Raw genomic sequence first — 14,561 nt, 5'->3', positions numbered from 1 at the left:
CTATATATTTATTAAATACTTTGAAAAATTATTATTTTTTAAAATTAATAGATTTTACCCCACAAATAATTAATAACTATAGCAAACGAAAATTAGTGGACAAGCAAGCCTGTAAAGCAATGGAATCTGAATCGGATTCTTCCATGTTGCAATCCAACCTATAAGCAAACGTGATTTGTACATCTGATGCGACTCATTTTTCAATTTGGCTCGGTTTCTAACTTTTTATGTGGCGTCAACGAATTAAATCAATAAAAATAAAAATTTTTATTATAATGAAAATATTTTTAACTGTACACTAATGAAGAAAATAAAATAAAATAGAAATAATTTTAAAAAATTCATAATTTGTATTAGTTTGATTGATTGGTAGGGTCATGGATAGAGTATGCATAAGTATTTTTGCGTTTGAATACTCTATCTACTGAAAAATTGGATTGTTGGTGGGATCCATGATGAGTTAAACCCTACCCCACGTGGAATATCGATGAGAAATTGAACACTTGGTCTAGAGTTTTTAAGCTCTTTTTTATTAACAAGATAATTATCTTCATGTTCTTGATTTCTAAAGGAAACCGAAACCTTTCTTTAAAAAAGAAAAATCAGAGCTGAAAGGATATATAACCCATGATTTCTGCATTCATAAAAGTGAAAGTAAAAAGAGAATCAAAATGGAGATAGAAAGACAAGAAAAATATCCAACTTCAACAACACCAGAAGCAACTGGGGAAAATGTTACTGAATCAAGAATCGTATTTAGCAAAAAGGAGATTTTAAAGGAGATGAAGAAGCAGTTGCTTTTAGCAGGACCGTTGGTGTCAATTTTCCTCTGCCTAGGCATTACACAGATGATTTGTGTCGTATTTGTTGGTCATCTTGGAGAGCTTGCTCTTTCTGGTGCTTCCATTGCTACTTCTCTCGCTTCAATGGCAGGTTACACTTTGTTGGTAAGACATTTCTGCAGGTTTCACTTTCTGAGTCTATATTACGACCTTATTCAGTATAAAAGAAAGTTTGCAATTTACTCTCAGGAATTCAATTTTATGAAACACAACTAAAATTTTTATAATATGAAGCAAGTTAACCAGAACATTACTAATCAGTAAGCTTTTCTATTTTCTTAATTATTGTCAATAAGCGAGGAATGGGAAGCGCATTGGAAACATTCTGCGGTCAATCCTATGGAGCGAAACAATATCACTCACTTGGCATACACTTACAAAGAGGAGTCTTTGTTCTTCTTGTTATGAGCATTCCAATTGGAATTATATTTGCTAATGCAGCTGAAATTCTCAAATTCTTGAAACAAAATCCTGAAATAGCAAATGAGGCAGGAAAATATGCTTATTTCTTGATACCAGGTTTTTTTAGTTTGTCACTTCTTGAATGTCATATCAGATTCCTACAAACGCAAAACAAAGTAGTTCCATTGATGGTTACCTCAGGAATTGCTACATTACTACACATACCCATTTGTTGGGTTCTTGTTTTTAGATCTAGCCTCAAAGAAATGGGGGCTGCATTGGCAAGCACCATCTGTTTTTGGATAATTGCATTACAACTGATGATTTATGTCTACTTCTCTCCATCCTTCAAGGAAACTTGGACAGGTTTTTCAAAAGAAGCATTCCATGGAATTCCCAAGTTTTTAAAACTAGCAATTCCTGCAACTGTAATGCTTAGGTGATGTTATGAGTAGCATCTTTCACTTTCAATTTAGCATAGCTAGCGATTTAGGGATGTATCGAGTCGAGTTATGCAGAGATGTAGCTTGACGTGATTAAAAAACTTTGAGGCTCAGAACTGGATTCGAGCTATACTGAGTTTTATTTTCACGCAAGCTCAAATGCAATTGGGGGAACGAGGCAAGTGGTGGCCAGCGCCTCTCGTGTGAAAAAAATTTTTAATTTTTAGTTTACAAGTAGTATGAATTTTTTTTTTTTTAAATTACCCCCTAACTTTTGAAAATATCTTTTGGCCCCTAGCTTTTGCAAATCAATACTTCAAATATATATTTGAGTTTAGTGTGACTCAACTCTTTTTATGTACCAAACAGGATTTTTAATTTTTTAAAGTAGGATTAATGGTAGGGTAATTTTTACTTTTTAACAAAAAAAAAAAAAAATTAAAAGATCCAATCAACTAGTATTAATGCTAGCATTTGGTTTAATTTCGATTAATTTAAATCAGAAATTGCATATGTGGATATATTTTTTAAAATGAAAAAATAATTTCGAGTCCAAGTAGTTCACGAGCAATTTGAATTATTTATGCATTTGCATCATATAAATAATTTGATATATTTCTAACGATTTAAATTATTTTTTTGCTTGAAACAGTTTGGAAGTATGGTCACTTGAGACAGTGGTTTTATTATCAGGACTTCTTCCAAACCCTAAGCTTGAAGCATCAGTCCTGTCTATCAGGTTTTGCATATTTTAAAAGCATATAGCAATAACTATCACATAAAAATTTCACTTTCACACACACAGACATTAATTATTATTTTTTTATTCTTAGCATCACTAACAATAAGTTTTGGCATAATTCCAGCTTTAATATACACATGCTGACTTACATGATACCTTTTGGTCTCAGTGGTGCAATAAGGTGCATATATAATCTTATCCCTTCTTTTCCCCGACATCTTTGGTTAAATTAATGGATTAGACTTGTCCAGACTGTGTATATAGCTTCACCTATAGACCGAATTAATGAAAATAGCTAGTTTTTAAAAATTGTTCTGCTTTTATTCTTTTTTTAGCTGGTGTATGGTGAGAGATATTCTCGTTTCAACAAAAAAAATCATTATTCATTTGTTGTCCAGGAGTGGTCCATGACCGAGCCTAGACAAATCAATTCCTAAAATCTAAATTAATATAATTAATGATTAATGTGGATTTCAATAATTTTCATATAGTCACAAAATTTTCAATAAGGCCTTTTTTCCCTTCTTTTTTTTTTTTTTTTTTTAAATTATAGTTTTATTTTTATGCATTCATTAACTAGCACAAGAGTTTCAAATGAACTGGGTGCTGGGCGACCGCAATCAGCACGTCTAGCAGTGTATGTTGTGGTAATCTTGGTTGTGATAGAAGGCATTGTTATAGCTACTATGATGGTTTCGGGTCGAAAAGTTGTCGGCTACTTGTTTACCAAGGAACAACGACTGGTGAATTATGTGGGAGAAATGTTACCATTTCTTGCAGTATCCCATTTCATCAATGGCATTCAAACTGTTCTTTCAGGTCTGCAGCAACTTATGACTAAATTGTCTTGAATTGCAACACTTCAGGCTATGTTTGATATAACGAAATTAAGAATTGCAGGAACTTGCAGAGGCTGTGGGTGGCAAAAGATTGGAGCAATTGTTAATTTGGGATCCTATTACATTGTTGGAATTCCTTCAGCTGTATTATTAGCTTTTGTCTATCATATTGGAGGAAAGGTAGCTTCAAGTTTTTTTCTTTTGTTTTCTTATTTTGAATCCATCTTGGCCTCTGGATTGGGATTTTAATAAACCAAAAATGTCTATATGAAATGTGTTTGACAGGGCCTCTGGATTGGGATTACAATGGCAATGTTTGTGCAAGCAATTTCTCTTGCAATCATAACTTCATGCACAGATTGGGAAAAACAGGTATATATAGTGGTTTTTTTTTTTTTCCTTTTTCTCTTGGTTAATTTATGAGCACTAAAGTGTATGATATAAGAACACTCATAAGGTTTTCTGTAATTAGCTCTAGGTTATTTGAGAATTCCTTGTCATCCCCTCTAATTTTGATTCCATGCCATTTTTATTTGTTTATTTGTTTTCATGTAGGCAAAGAAAGCCAAGAACAGAGTATTTGGTGCAATGACAGTGACAGATGGTGATGCATTGTCATAAAAATATTACCAATAACTTGTGTTGGAGTTAGATTCTCAAGAATGTAAATTTTGGAACATTGAAACAGAAAAAAAAAAAAAATTTCATTGAAGAAGTAAAAGTAGGATATTATTGAAGGAGTCAAAATGTTATAAAATGTTAGTGACACAGTTTCAATTCGTCCAATACATAGTGAATATGGAGTAACCGGAAATGCCCGCTCCGATCAATTCCATTCAGTTTGTTCATATAAACTGGAAATTGTTCGTAATCTCTATATGTTTCTAGAATTTGGGATTTAGAGATATGAAAATGGCGTCTATTATTGTTATCTATCTTCTGTTCTGTAGTAGATTAATTGCTTAGCTTACACAGTAACGGAGGTGAATGGCTTTGATTTGGAAATTATATATAACTTGACGAGAGAGTTGTTTGTTTATTTTGTGCATGCTCTAACTTTCTTAGACCAACGAGAGAGTTATATCGAACCATATTGATCGGTTGGACCAATCAATGTTTTTTATTTTTTTAATAATTATTTTAAAAAATTAAAAATATAATCAGATAATTCTATAAAAAAAATAATACCATTTTATGTTAACACAATAATTTTTATCATATTTTTTAAATATCAAGTAATTTTATATTTATAATTAATTTTTTTATATTGGAATATATTTTTTTAATTAATTATATATTTTTTTATTTTTGACATTGCTGATGGTCAAAATTAAAATTAAGTTATTTATATTTACCACTATTTTGCGTATTCAAATGTGCATAATATATACATTTTTAATTTATATAGTTATCATTAAAAATATATGCAATCTTATTTTTTAAGGAAAAAATTAATCGTAAAACTACTTATTAAATTTTTTTACAATCAATTTAAAATTTTAAATTAAACATTATCAAATTGTAAAATTTGGTGCAAATGAGATCAGCCTGGCAGTTATTATCTTGATTATTTCTGGAGTAACTTTTCATGCTCGGCCTTTTTTTACCTTCAAGCCCTATAAAAGCCTATAGAGTCTTTATATTTACTGTCTCCGTGTCTCCACTATCCATCAGTCAAGCGAAGAAGATATTTAGAGGTTTTTTCCTTTTGTTGTTTTCAAATTTGGCACTATTCATGTTTAATTGATCATCAGCTTTTTCATTTTTGTGTTTTTGAGTATTGGGGAGGGACATTGTTACTGGCGAGAATTTGATTCGTCGATTAGTAACTTTCTTTTACTCATAAATGAATATATAATTTACTATTTTCTTAATCTTGATACGAGTAGACAATATTAAGTAGTAGAATTGAAATTGTATGTTATTTCAAATTTAGTTGTTTTGACAAGGTTTTGATTTCTTTTTTTCTAGAGTTCTTTATTTTAGGGTTCTCTTGAATTGTCTTGCTTTTGAGTTTCCAATTTTGTGTTTTGATTTTGATTTAGGAAAGAGGATTTTGCAGATTTGAATTCAGAATTTTTTTTTTCTTTTTGTGTTTTTTCATAACCCTTGATAGTGGCAGTTGAGCCGAGCTCAAAGCTTTGATCTCGACTCGTTTAAGGTATACAGCCAAGGTTGATCGAAGCTCGAAACCCACGTTTAAGCTCGACTAATTTTCATTTACCGTGAAAAAAATAATCATAAATTGCCCCATTACAAGCTCGAACTTGAACTGGTATATTAAATGAGTTACATAGGCATCCTCAAGCTTGAATTGTTAAACTTACTTAATAAGCTTTTCTCAAGTCAAGTCTCATAGTGGCTCATGAGTGACTTGACTTATTTACATCCCTAACTACAACTAGCAGGCTTTGATGAACTATAAGACTTGTTTTAGTTAGCTATTTTCCCTTTCAATTTAAAGTTAGCTTTGATAATAAAACAGTAAAAGTTTATTTTTATGAAATGCTAAAATTAATTTCTAAGTTCTAACTGTAATTGCCTTTTACCTTTCCCATGAAATTTTTGTGCATTATGTTTGCTAGGTGATGAAGTTACAGGAACTAAAATTGGAATATAAAGTGTTTTAGACTAGAATTTCTAAGTTTATATATTTTGCAATTTGTTGGGATCAATTACTTGTATTGTTGATCTTTATATTTCTCAAATGATCTTGGTGAATAATTCTATTTAAGGGTTGTACATGTTTCCTCAATTAGTTAAGTTCTGTTTTCTCGACAAGTTAATTTCACTTCCATTGATCAAATTAAGCTTGTTTAGTAGGATTATGGCTTGCAGTGATTATGAAGATGATTATTTTGGGGGATCTGATTTCGGAGATGATTTTAATGAGGAACCTGATTCTTATGGGTTGGGATCTGATTCTGAAGATGATTATAATGAGAAATCTGATTTTGATGAAGATAATTATCATAGTGATTCTGAAGGTGTCGGATCTGATTTGGAAGATAATCATCTTCAGCAATCCAACAGTCAGCAATCGATTTTGAAGAACAGCATTGTGGACAAGAAGACTGGTTCTTATGCGAGGACAACCATGAAGCAGAGCTATTCTTCTGGGGATGTTTTCAAGGAGCGTTCAACTGGTAGAGTTGGTTACAAGGATGAGTTCAAAACAACCAAAACTTTTAAGGTTGGTGACAAAAGAGGTTATACTGAACACCAGGTGGAGGAGAGGTACCGCAGGGTCGATTATGGGAACAGCAGCAGCAGTAGCAGGGGAAAAAATAGCTGCTGCAACAGCAAGGGAAAAAACATCAGTAGCAGCAACAAGAAATACTTGAAGTAGTCATATAATTATGCTTGTTTGTCTCCGTTGGTAAATTAGTTTGGAGTTTGAACTTCATAGTTAGTTTATTTTGCTTCCTTAGCTGGACATGGTAATGACTTTCAACGTTTTATGTAGTCTCTAGTTTCTTTATTATGCAAATATTTAGCATGTCTGTGTTCTGTAAGATACTGATGGTTTGCTTTTCAATAGAGTTGATATGGCTTTTGGTTTTTCATGTTGGTTTTAATGCTCTGATACCACTTGTTGGATATCAGCGCAATGATAAACTCTAAGATTGATTAATAATTTATAACACCAAAAATAATAACGGGAAAGGCAACCAAAATATTATTAACACAAAACACCAAATATAATTGTATTAATAAGAAGCAAATATTCACAAATCTTAAGGAAATGATTACTTATTTGGTTTTTGTTTTGTGTTTGCTTGGTTACAAATGAGAGGAGGGGTGATATGCATTTCCACCTCCTCAATGTACGGCTAAGATTTGTTTACAAAAATAGATGGTCTAGATTACAAGGAACATTTTAGAGTTAGGTAAGATATTTTCATCACATCTTATGTGTGGAGAATTGTGGAGTATTCTAGAATGTGGGCTTGGACCTCCAACTTGGGGCTTAAGGCTTCCCAAGTCTTGGCTTATTATAGCAGCACTTAAATTAATCGGTGATATTTTAATACTCTCCCTCAACGATTAATTTCTCTTTCTTCATCATTCCCAATTGTTGACGAAAATCTTCATATTTATTTGCGTTTAAACTCTTTGTAAAGATATCGGCTGGTTGATCCTCCGTCTTGATATATTTCATTTTAATCTCTCCTTGTAGAACCTTCTCTCTGATAAAGTGATAGTGAACCTCCACGTGTTTTGTTCTCGCATGAAACACCGGATTCTCAGCCATTTGTATAGCCGAACGATTATCACAATTTAACGGAATTGGATAGTCGATGGGTTGATGCAGATCGTTCATAAGCTGTGACAACCAAACACTTTCCTGAGCTGCTGTTGCTCTTGCCCGATACTCAGCTTCTGTTGTGGAAAGTGACACTGTAGGTTGTCTCTTGCTGCACCAAGAGATTACTCCTGAACCAAGACTAAATGCATAGCCTGTTGTCGAGCGCCGAGTGTCGTGATCTCCCGCATAATCAGCATCGCAATATCTTTCCAACTTGATAATTTCACCTCTCTTGTAAAAGATCCCATAATCGATTGTACTTTTGATATATCTTAATATTCTTCGAACTGCTTCCAAGTGAGGTTTCTTAGGCTTCTGCATAAATCGGCTGACTACTCCAACTGCAAAGGAAATGTCCGGCCGTGTCATAGTGAGATAGATTAGGCTTCCCACTAGTTGTCTATACATAGTAGCATCTTCGAGATCATTCCCTTCATAAGCACACAGCTTGACATTAGCATCCATTGGAATGGATATTGGCTTGCATTCCATCATTCCAAACCTCTTTAGTAGATCTCTTGCATACTTCTGTTGTCCGAGGTACAAACCTTCCTTGGCTTCTTCTATCTCCAATCCAAGGAAATGCCTGACCTTACCCAGCTCTTTCATCTTAAAACGAGTAGCCAAATTCTCTCGGATGAGTTGAATCTCTTCGATGTTGTCGCCAGTGACTATTAAATCATCAACATATACTAGCACTGTAGCTAGTCTTCCTTCCCGATTTTTTACAAATAAACTAGAGTCTGCTAGTGCCATAACATATCCATTCTTGACAAGAAATTCTGCAATCTTGCCATACCAAGCCCTCGGTGCTTGTTTAAGACCATAAAGAGCTTTCCTTAGCTTGCACACATAGTTAGGATTCTCACGACTTTTGAACCCTGGTGGTTGCTCCATGTAAATTTCACGATCAACTTCACCATGTAAGAATGCGTTCTTCACATCCATCTGCCACAAAGGCCATGACTTACTAGCTGCCAAAGCTAGTAATACACGCACAGTAGTGATCTTGGCAACTGGACTAAATGTCTCATCATAGTCCATGCCATATTGCTGAGAAAATCCACAAGCAACCAGTCTTGCTTTGTATCGCTCAATTGATCCATCTGGGCGAGTTTTGATTTTGTAAACCCATTTGCAAGAGATGGGTTTCACATCTCTTGGTTTTGGCACTAATTCCCATGTTTGATTTTCCTCCAAAGCAGCAATTTCTTCTTCCATCGCAGTAGTCCACTCCATCTTCTTTGATGCTTCTTCATAAGTTGTTGGCTCCTTTATCTCTGCAATAGCAGCATTTGCATATTTTGGATTAGGCCTTCTTTGTGACATCCCAGGTTTGGGGCACAACACCTTAGGCGAATCCCACATCGGCTACGCACAAGGTGGAAGTCCTATACATAAAGGGTGGCAACCTTGAACATGGTAGACGCGTTTTGGGCTGGCAGAGCGGAGGTTTTCCCTGGCCCAAAAACAAAACCGTGAGGGTTCAGGCCAGGTTTGGCACCCAAAGCGGACAATATCTACCATGGGCTGGGCTGTTACATTCTTTCTCGACTTGATCGCCGAAGTAGACGAGAATCTGGATCTTGTTCTTCTTGACTTGGCTGCTGTTGTTCGTATGCACCTATCTTCCATGGGCTTTTCGATTTCTCTTGAACTATGGATGGCTCTCCTTGACCTTTCTCTGGGATGAACTCTCCCTCTCCTATCTTCTTTTCAACTTTTTCTTGAATTTCTTTTGAGTCTGGTAGCAGAGTTGCTTCAGATGACCACCAAGATGATGTCTCATCAAAGACCACGTTTCTTGAAATATGGCACTTGTTAGTTGTAGGATCACAACATCTCTAGCCTTTTCTTTGCTCATCATAACCAACGAATATGTAGCAAAGTGCCTTTTTGTCCAACTTGCTTCGAAGTTCATACGAAACGAAGACATAACACACGCATCCAAAAACGCGAAAATGACTTTCAGTTGGTTTAATGTTCCACAGTTTCTGGAATGGGGATGTAAACTCCCATCTTGCTTGAGGTAGTCCGTTGGTGACGTACACAACTGTCTTCATGCACTCTGCCCAAAATCTAGCCGACACATTCTTCGCATGGAGCAAACTCCTGCAAATCTCCACCAGGTGTCGATTCTTTCTCTCAGCAACTCCATTTTGCTGCGGTGTTCTTGGACATGTGAATTGCCTTCGAATGCCTTGCTCTTGGCAATATTTAGTGAATTCGTCAGACGTGTACTCTCCACCATTGTCGGTGCGAAGGCATCTAATTTTATTTCCAACTTCTTTTTCAACTTTGTTTTTAAAAGCTTTGAATTTTTCAAAAACTTCCGACTTCTCTACCATGAAATCTACCCAAACATATCTCGAGTAGTCATTGATGAAAGTAATCATGTACCTCATATTACTGTTTGTAGGTTGCTTGATCCGTCCAAGAACATCTGAATGTATTAACTCCAATGGCACCTTGGCTCTATGTTTTGACTCTTCAAAGGGAAGTTGGTGAGCTTTTCCATACTGGCATCCAGCACATATAGTGTCTTCTCGGCATTCCAACTGAGGAAGACCTTTAAGCATGGACTTCTTCATCATCACCTTAAGCTTGTAATAACTAACATGTCCCAGACGAGCGTGCCACAAGTCAGCTGTCTCACTCTTCCTTGTTCTATCAACATAGGCTTCTTGTGCTGACATGACGTAGATTGATTCTACTCGCCATCCTTCCATGACTGGATCTCCGATCAATTTAAGGTTACGATAAACCTTCACATTATCAGGACCGAACATCACATAATTACCTGCACTTGCTATTTGTGATACAGAAAGCAAGTTTTTCTTCATTCTTGGCACATGATAAACCATCTGTAACTCCATTTTCTCCTTACTGGAGGGAGAAAGAATGGTTGTCTTTCCAATATGAGCTATTGGTAATCTCGTGTTATTTGCTGTGACTACAACACGACCTCCATCATAATCAGATACATCCGATAATTTCTCCTTGTTTCCTCTCATGTGATTAGAACTTCCAGAATCAACTATCCAATCATCATCATAGTTGATTCTATCACTTACAGATATTAATGACGACTCCTGCTCGGGTCCTTTCATCATCATCTCTACTGGCTTTTGTGGCAAATATTCTTCCTCCTGAACAAAGAAACTGTGAATATCCCATTCCTCTTCACTTTGTTGCTCGTTCTGGGTTGATGCTATGTTTCCTTCTACTCGTCTACTTCGACATTCTCGGGCGAAATGTCCTTCTTTTGTTGCACTTATAGCAACGATCACTTTCTCGCCAGTCGTCTTTCCTTTGTCCTGGCCTTGCTCCACCTTGCTGTGATGGTCTCCACTTTTGCTTTCTCCATCCTTGTTGATTGCTCCTTTCTTTTCCACCATCTACTCTCGCAACGTTTCGAAATCCCCTCTTTTTAGCAAACAGAGCTTTCTAATCATCCTTCAAAGCTACTTTAGACATTTTTTTGTCCAAAGTCTCTTCATTGGACAAGATATTCTCTAACTCGTCTAAGGTTGGTTGTGTAGCCCAACCACGAGTAGCAGTCACAAGACACTTAAATTCACGTCTTAGACCATGGATGATGATCCTCCTCATCCTTGTCTCGTTGTCTGGATCTAATTTCGAAATCTCCTCACATAAAGATTTTACTTTAGAAAAGTATTGACTTACAGTGAGGTTCTATTGCGAGATTGAGAACAACTCGTTTTCAAGCCGTTGCAATTTTGCTTCATTCTTCTTGGCGAAAGCAGACTTGAGAATGTCCCATGCTTCCTTTGGTGTTTTAGCCGACTTGATCCGTTGCATCTGCTCATCTTCTACTGCAACTGTCAGCACATACATCGCCTTCCCGCATTTTGTCTCCCACTCTTTCAGAGCTTTCGCATCCCCAACTGGTGGTGTAGTATTATCTCCTCCGACGATATCCCATAAGTCTTGACCTATGAGATAATATCTTATACGGGTACTCCATTTCCCGTAATTGTTGCTATTTAGCTTCTCGATACTATTAGCAACTCCAGAAAAATTCGCCATAAGGTACTGGTGTTCCTAACACTAACCAATGCACAACGATCCTTGACCAATCAAGATCACAATCCTTGCTTGTGAATCTTGCTTCAACAGCAGTCCCCGACTGTTAATTCCAGCAGAGTAGCGATACTCTACACTTGTAAATGAACACCACAGCTACAACAACTACCACCACAACTAGGCTCTGATACCACTTGTTGGTTTTAATTCTCTGATACCACTTGTTTGATATCAGCGCAGTGATAAACTCCAAGATTGATTAATAATTTATAACACCAAAAATAATAACGGGAAAGGCAACCAAAATAATACTAACACAAAACACCAAATATAATTGTATTAATAAGAAGCAAACATTCACAAAGCTTAAGGAAATGATTACTTACTTGGTTTTTGTTTTGTGTTTGCTTGGTTACAAATGAGAGGAGGGGTGGTATGCATTTCCACCTCCTCAATGTACGGCTAAGATTTGTTTACAAAAATGGATGGTCTAGATTACAAGGAACATTCTAGAGTTAGGTAAGATATTTTCATCACATCTCATGTGTGGAGAATTGTGGAGTATTCTAGAATGTGGGCTTGGACCTCCAACTTTGGGCTTAAGGCTTCCCAAGTCTTGGCTTATTATAGCAGTCCATTTTGGTGGTAACTAAATTAATCGGTAATATTTTAATATTTCCCTTCAACTCCTATAAAATCCTACAGTGTCTTCCATTAGAGGATAATGTCAAAGTTAATTTATGTACACCATGTTTGGTAGAGGATAAAGTTAGAGAAAGGAAAATTATAAAGCTAATTTTTTGTCTTGTTTGGAAGATAGGAAAATGAAGAAAAGTTTATAAATTACAATCTTTAAGTTTCTATATTATGCACTTTTTGGAATTAATTACTTAGTGGACATATATATTTCTCACGTGATATTGGTGAATAATTCAATTTAACTCTATTAATTATTCTATCTATTTGACAATTTAATTTCACTTCGACTTATAAAATTAAACTTGTTTAATTGCAGGAAAATGGGAACAGTTTTTGTAGATCTCTCGTCGTTGGGAATTACGTTATTTACTATACTTCTATTAGAATACACCTTATGGGCACTAACAAAAAATTTTAGATGCTGGGTAATGATTGATTGTTTTTTTTTTTTTTTCATAGAATTTTTAGAATTATATATTCTTTTTCTTTTTTTCCTTTTTCTTTCCATTTTGGTACTTCAGAGTATTTAGAACATATAGGTGTTAATGGGTGAAATTTCATGCTTTGCTCCTACGCTAATATAAAGTTTGCATTGGCAGAAAGAGTACGTAAGTGGAAGCAAAGGATAATGATAGATCTAGAGCTAATCAAACTGCAGTTTGAGGAGGCATTGAGACTCACAAAAGATCTTTACAACGCTAAGATCAAGTCGTTAAGATCAAAAGATGCTGACAAGGCCAAGAAGCTGACTGTTCCTTTCTCTAATGGTGAAATGAGTGGCTATAAGCGCAAAAAGTAGTTTCGAAGAATCAATTGGTGTTAATGAATTGCATTAGCAGCAGCGGGAGGACGCAGGAGGTTGGATGAGAAACAGAATTACGAGTAAATTCGTTGGATATTATCTTTGGATTTTCTTTTAAAATGGGAGGTGTAATCCCCTGTGCCCTAGCGGTAAAAGGTTTTTAGCCTTCCAGCAAAGTGCGTTTCCCGGCAGCTAGATATTATGTTTTTCTCGTATGGTTATTACTGTTTTTGAAAACTAGGTTTTGTTTTGTGACTCCATATAAGTTTAAATATTTTCTTTTCAAGTTTATTATTATTCAAAGGCTTAATAATATTATGAGCTATACATGAAGAATAATTTTCCGTAAGATTCGTTAAAAACGGTAAAGACCCTAACTCAAAACCTACTATCTCCTACGAACAATTAAACTATACCCGAATGACTTTATTAATTCAGTTGTGCTGAAATATTTTTTGTTTTATTTAATTCATGCATCGATTGATGTTCTATAATGGTACAAAATTCTCTCTTTTTATTAATTTCCATGTAACATGTATTACTATTAGTAGTGGAACGGATCATGATAGGTTTATGAGTAAGTCTTCATGTATTAGGGTTTTGTTGTACCCATTTTCAGTGACCAAATTGAATACAGTGCTTTGTTTTGAATTATTAATTTGTTTTACACCACTTTAAATTTGTTTGGCAAGCAGAGATTTTGGTTGAATATTACAAACAAGTAACTTTTATCAAGTTGTGTGAATTTTGTTTCTTGTGATTCATATCTTTACTATCAATTTTGGGTTCAATTTCATAATTAAATTGGATGAATTAGAGAAATGCATAAATAAATTTTGTTTTTCTTTTGTGATTTGTTCGTTCAATTACAGGTTTTTAAGTTAATGCATTTTGGCAATTCTATGTAATCATCGGATAAATCGCACCCAATTTAAAAATCCATAACATATAAGTTTCATATTTATAGAAAGCAGCACAACTTGTTGTGTATTTTCTATGTTCCGTATAAATAAAACTTGCAATAAGTTTCAACTACAAATTTTCTATTACTAATATTTTTCTGGTAGATTTTTTTTTTGTAACAAGAGTTATAATCGTAATGATATTATTTAGCAAGAGTTAGCCTAATGATATTAATGTGATATGTGGAAATTTCAATTAAAAAAGGAAAAATTATAATCGTAATAATCATATATTTTGTAAAAATAAAATTATATCTGTCTTTTTAAAAATAGATTGTATCCGTTACACTATATTGCTCTTTCATCCAATAGTTGCAGTTTTAGAATACAAGTCAAAAAAATCTAACGGTCTAAAGAGAAAAAAGAATTTTTTTTTTTATTTTTACCAAAGTACCCTCTTCCTTGCAAAAGGAAGGGGGACCGGGGAAGTCCAGGTCCCCCAAACTACAAATCTTTTTTTTTTTTTTTTTAATT

At 34.7% G+C, this 14,561-nt stretch overlaps 2 protein-coding genes across 3 annotated transcripts; both read left to right on the top strand.

The window, feature by feature from the left end:
• The first annotated feature begins 544 nt into the window (after positions 1–544).
• On the top strand, positions 545–4,199 carry LOC105628495 (protein DETOXIFICATION 16). Its single transcript, XM_012209911.4, has 8 exons — positions 545–947; positions 1,139–1,683; positions 2,340–2,426; positions 2,554–2,610; positions 3,010–3,248; positions 3,330–3,448; positions 3,554–3,640; positions 3,824–4,199. The coding sequence occupies exons 1-8, from the start codon at positions 672–674 to the stop codon at positions 3,887–3,889; spliced, it is 1,476 nt and encodes a 491-aa protein (XP_012065301.1). The 5' UTR covers positions 545–671; the 3' UTR covers positions 3,890–4,199.
• A 649-nt stretch (positions 4,200–4,848) lies between these two features.
• Positions 4,849–6,834, top strand: LOC105628496 (uncharacterized). Of its 2 annotated transcripts, none has more exons than XM_012209913.4 (2): positions 4,849–4,965; positions 6,092–6,834. In XM_012209913.4, exon 2 carries the CDS (start codon positions 6,096–6,098, stop codon positions 6,615–6,617), a length of 522 nt encoding a protein of 173 aa, XP_012065303.1. In that variant the 5' UTR covers positions 4,849–4,965; positions 6,092–6,095; the 3' UTR covers positions 6,618–6,834. The 2 variants fall into 2 exon arrangements, with proteins under 2 accessions (XP_012065303.1, XP_012065304.1); XM_012209914.4 differs by having other exon boundaries at positions 4,873–4,965; positions 6,089–6,834.
• Positions 6,835–14,561: the final 7,727 nt, after the last annotated feature.

The sequence above is a fragment of the Jatropha curcas genome, chromosome 8 (assembly GCF_041381405.1).
Source record: "Jatropha curcas cultivar XTBG-Jc1 chromosome 8, XTBG_Jcur_1.0, whole genome shotgun sequence".
In the NCBI taxonomy this organism is placed as follows: Eukaryota; Viridiplantae; Streptophyta; class Magnoliopsida; order Malpighiales; family Euphorbiaceae; genus Jatropha; species Jatropha curcas.
The sequence above is the reverse complement of the archived record's forward strand: the minus strand, read 5'-3'. Positions and strand labels throughout refer to the sequence as shown.

Excerpts from the sequence above, each read along its gene's own strand:
- LOC105628495 (XM_012209911.4), top strand. The coding sequence starts at position 672 with ATGGAGATAGAAAGACAAGAAAAATATCCAACTTCAACAACACCAGAA. Across the intron at positions 1,684-2,339 it reads CCTGCAACTGTAATGCTTAG|TTTGGAAGTATGGTCACTTG; the intron begins GTGATGTTATGA and ends TGCTTGAAACAG. Across the intron at positions 3,249-3,329 it reads CATTCAAACTGTTCTTTCAG|GAACTTGCAGAGGCTGTGGG; the intron begins GTCTGCAGCAAC and ends TAAGAATTGCAG.
- LOC105628496 (XM_012209913.4), top strand. The coding sequence starts at position 6,096 with ATGGCTTGCAGTGATTATGAAGATGATTATTTTGGGGGATCTGATTTC.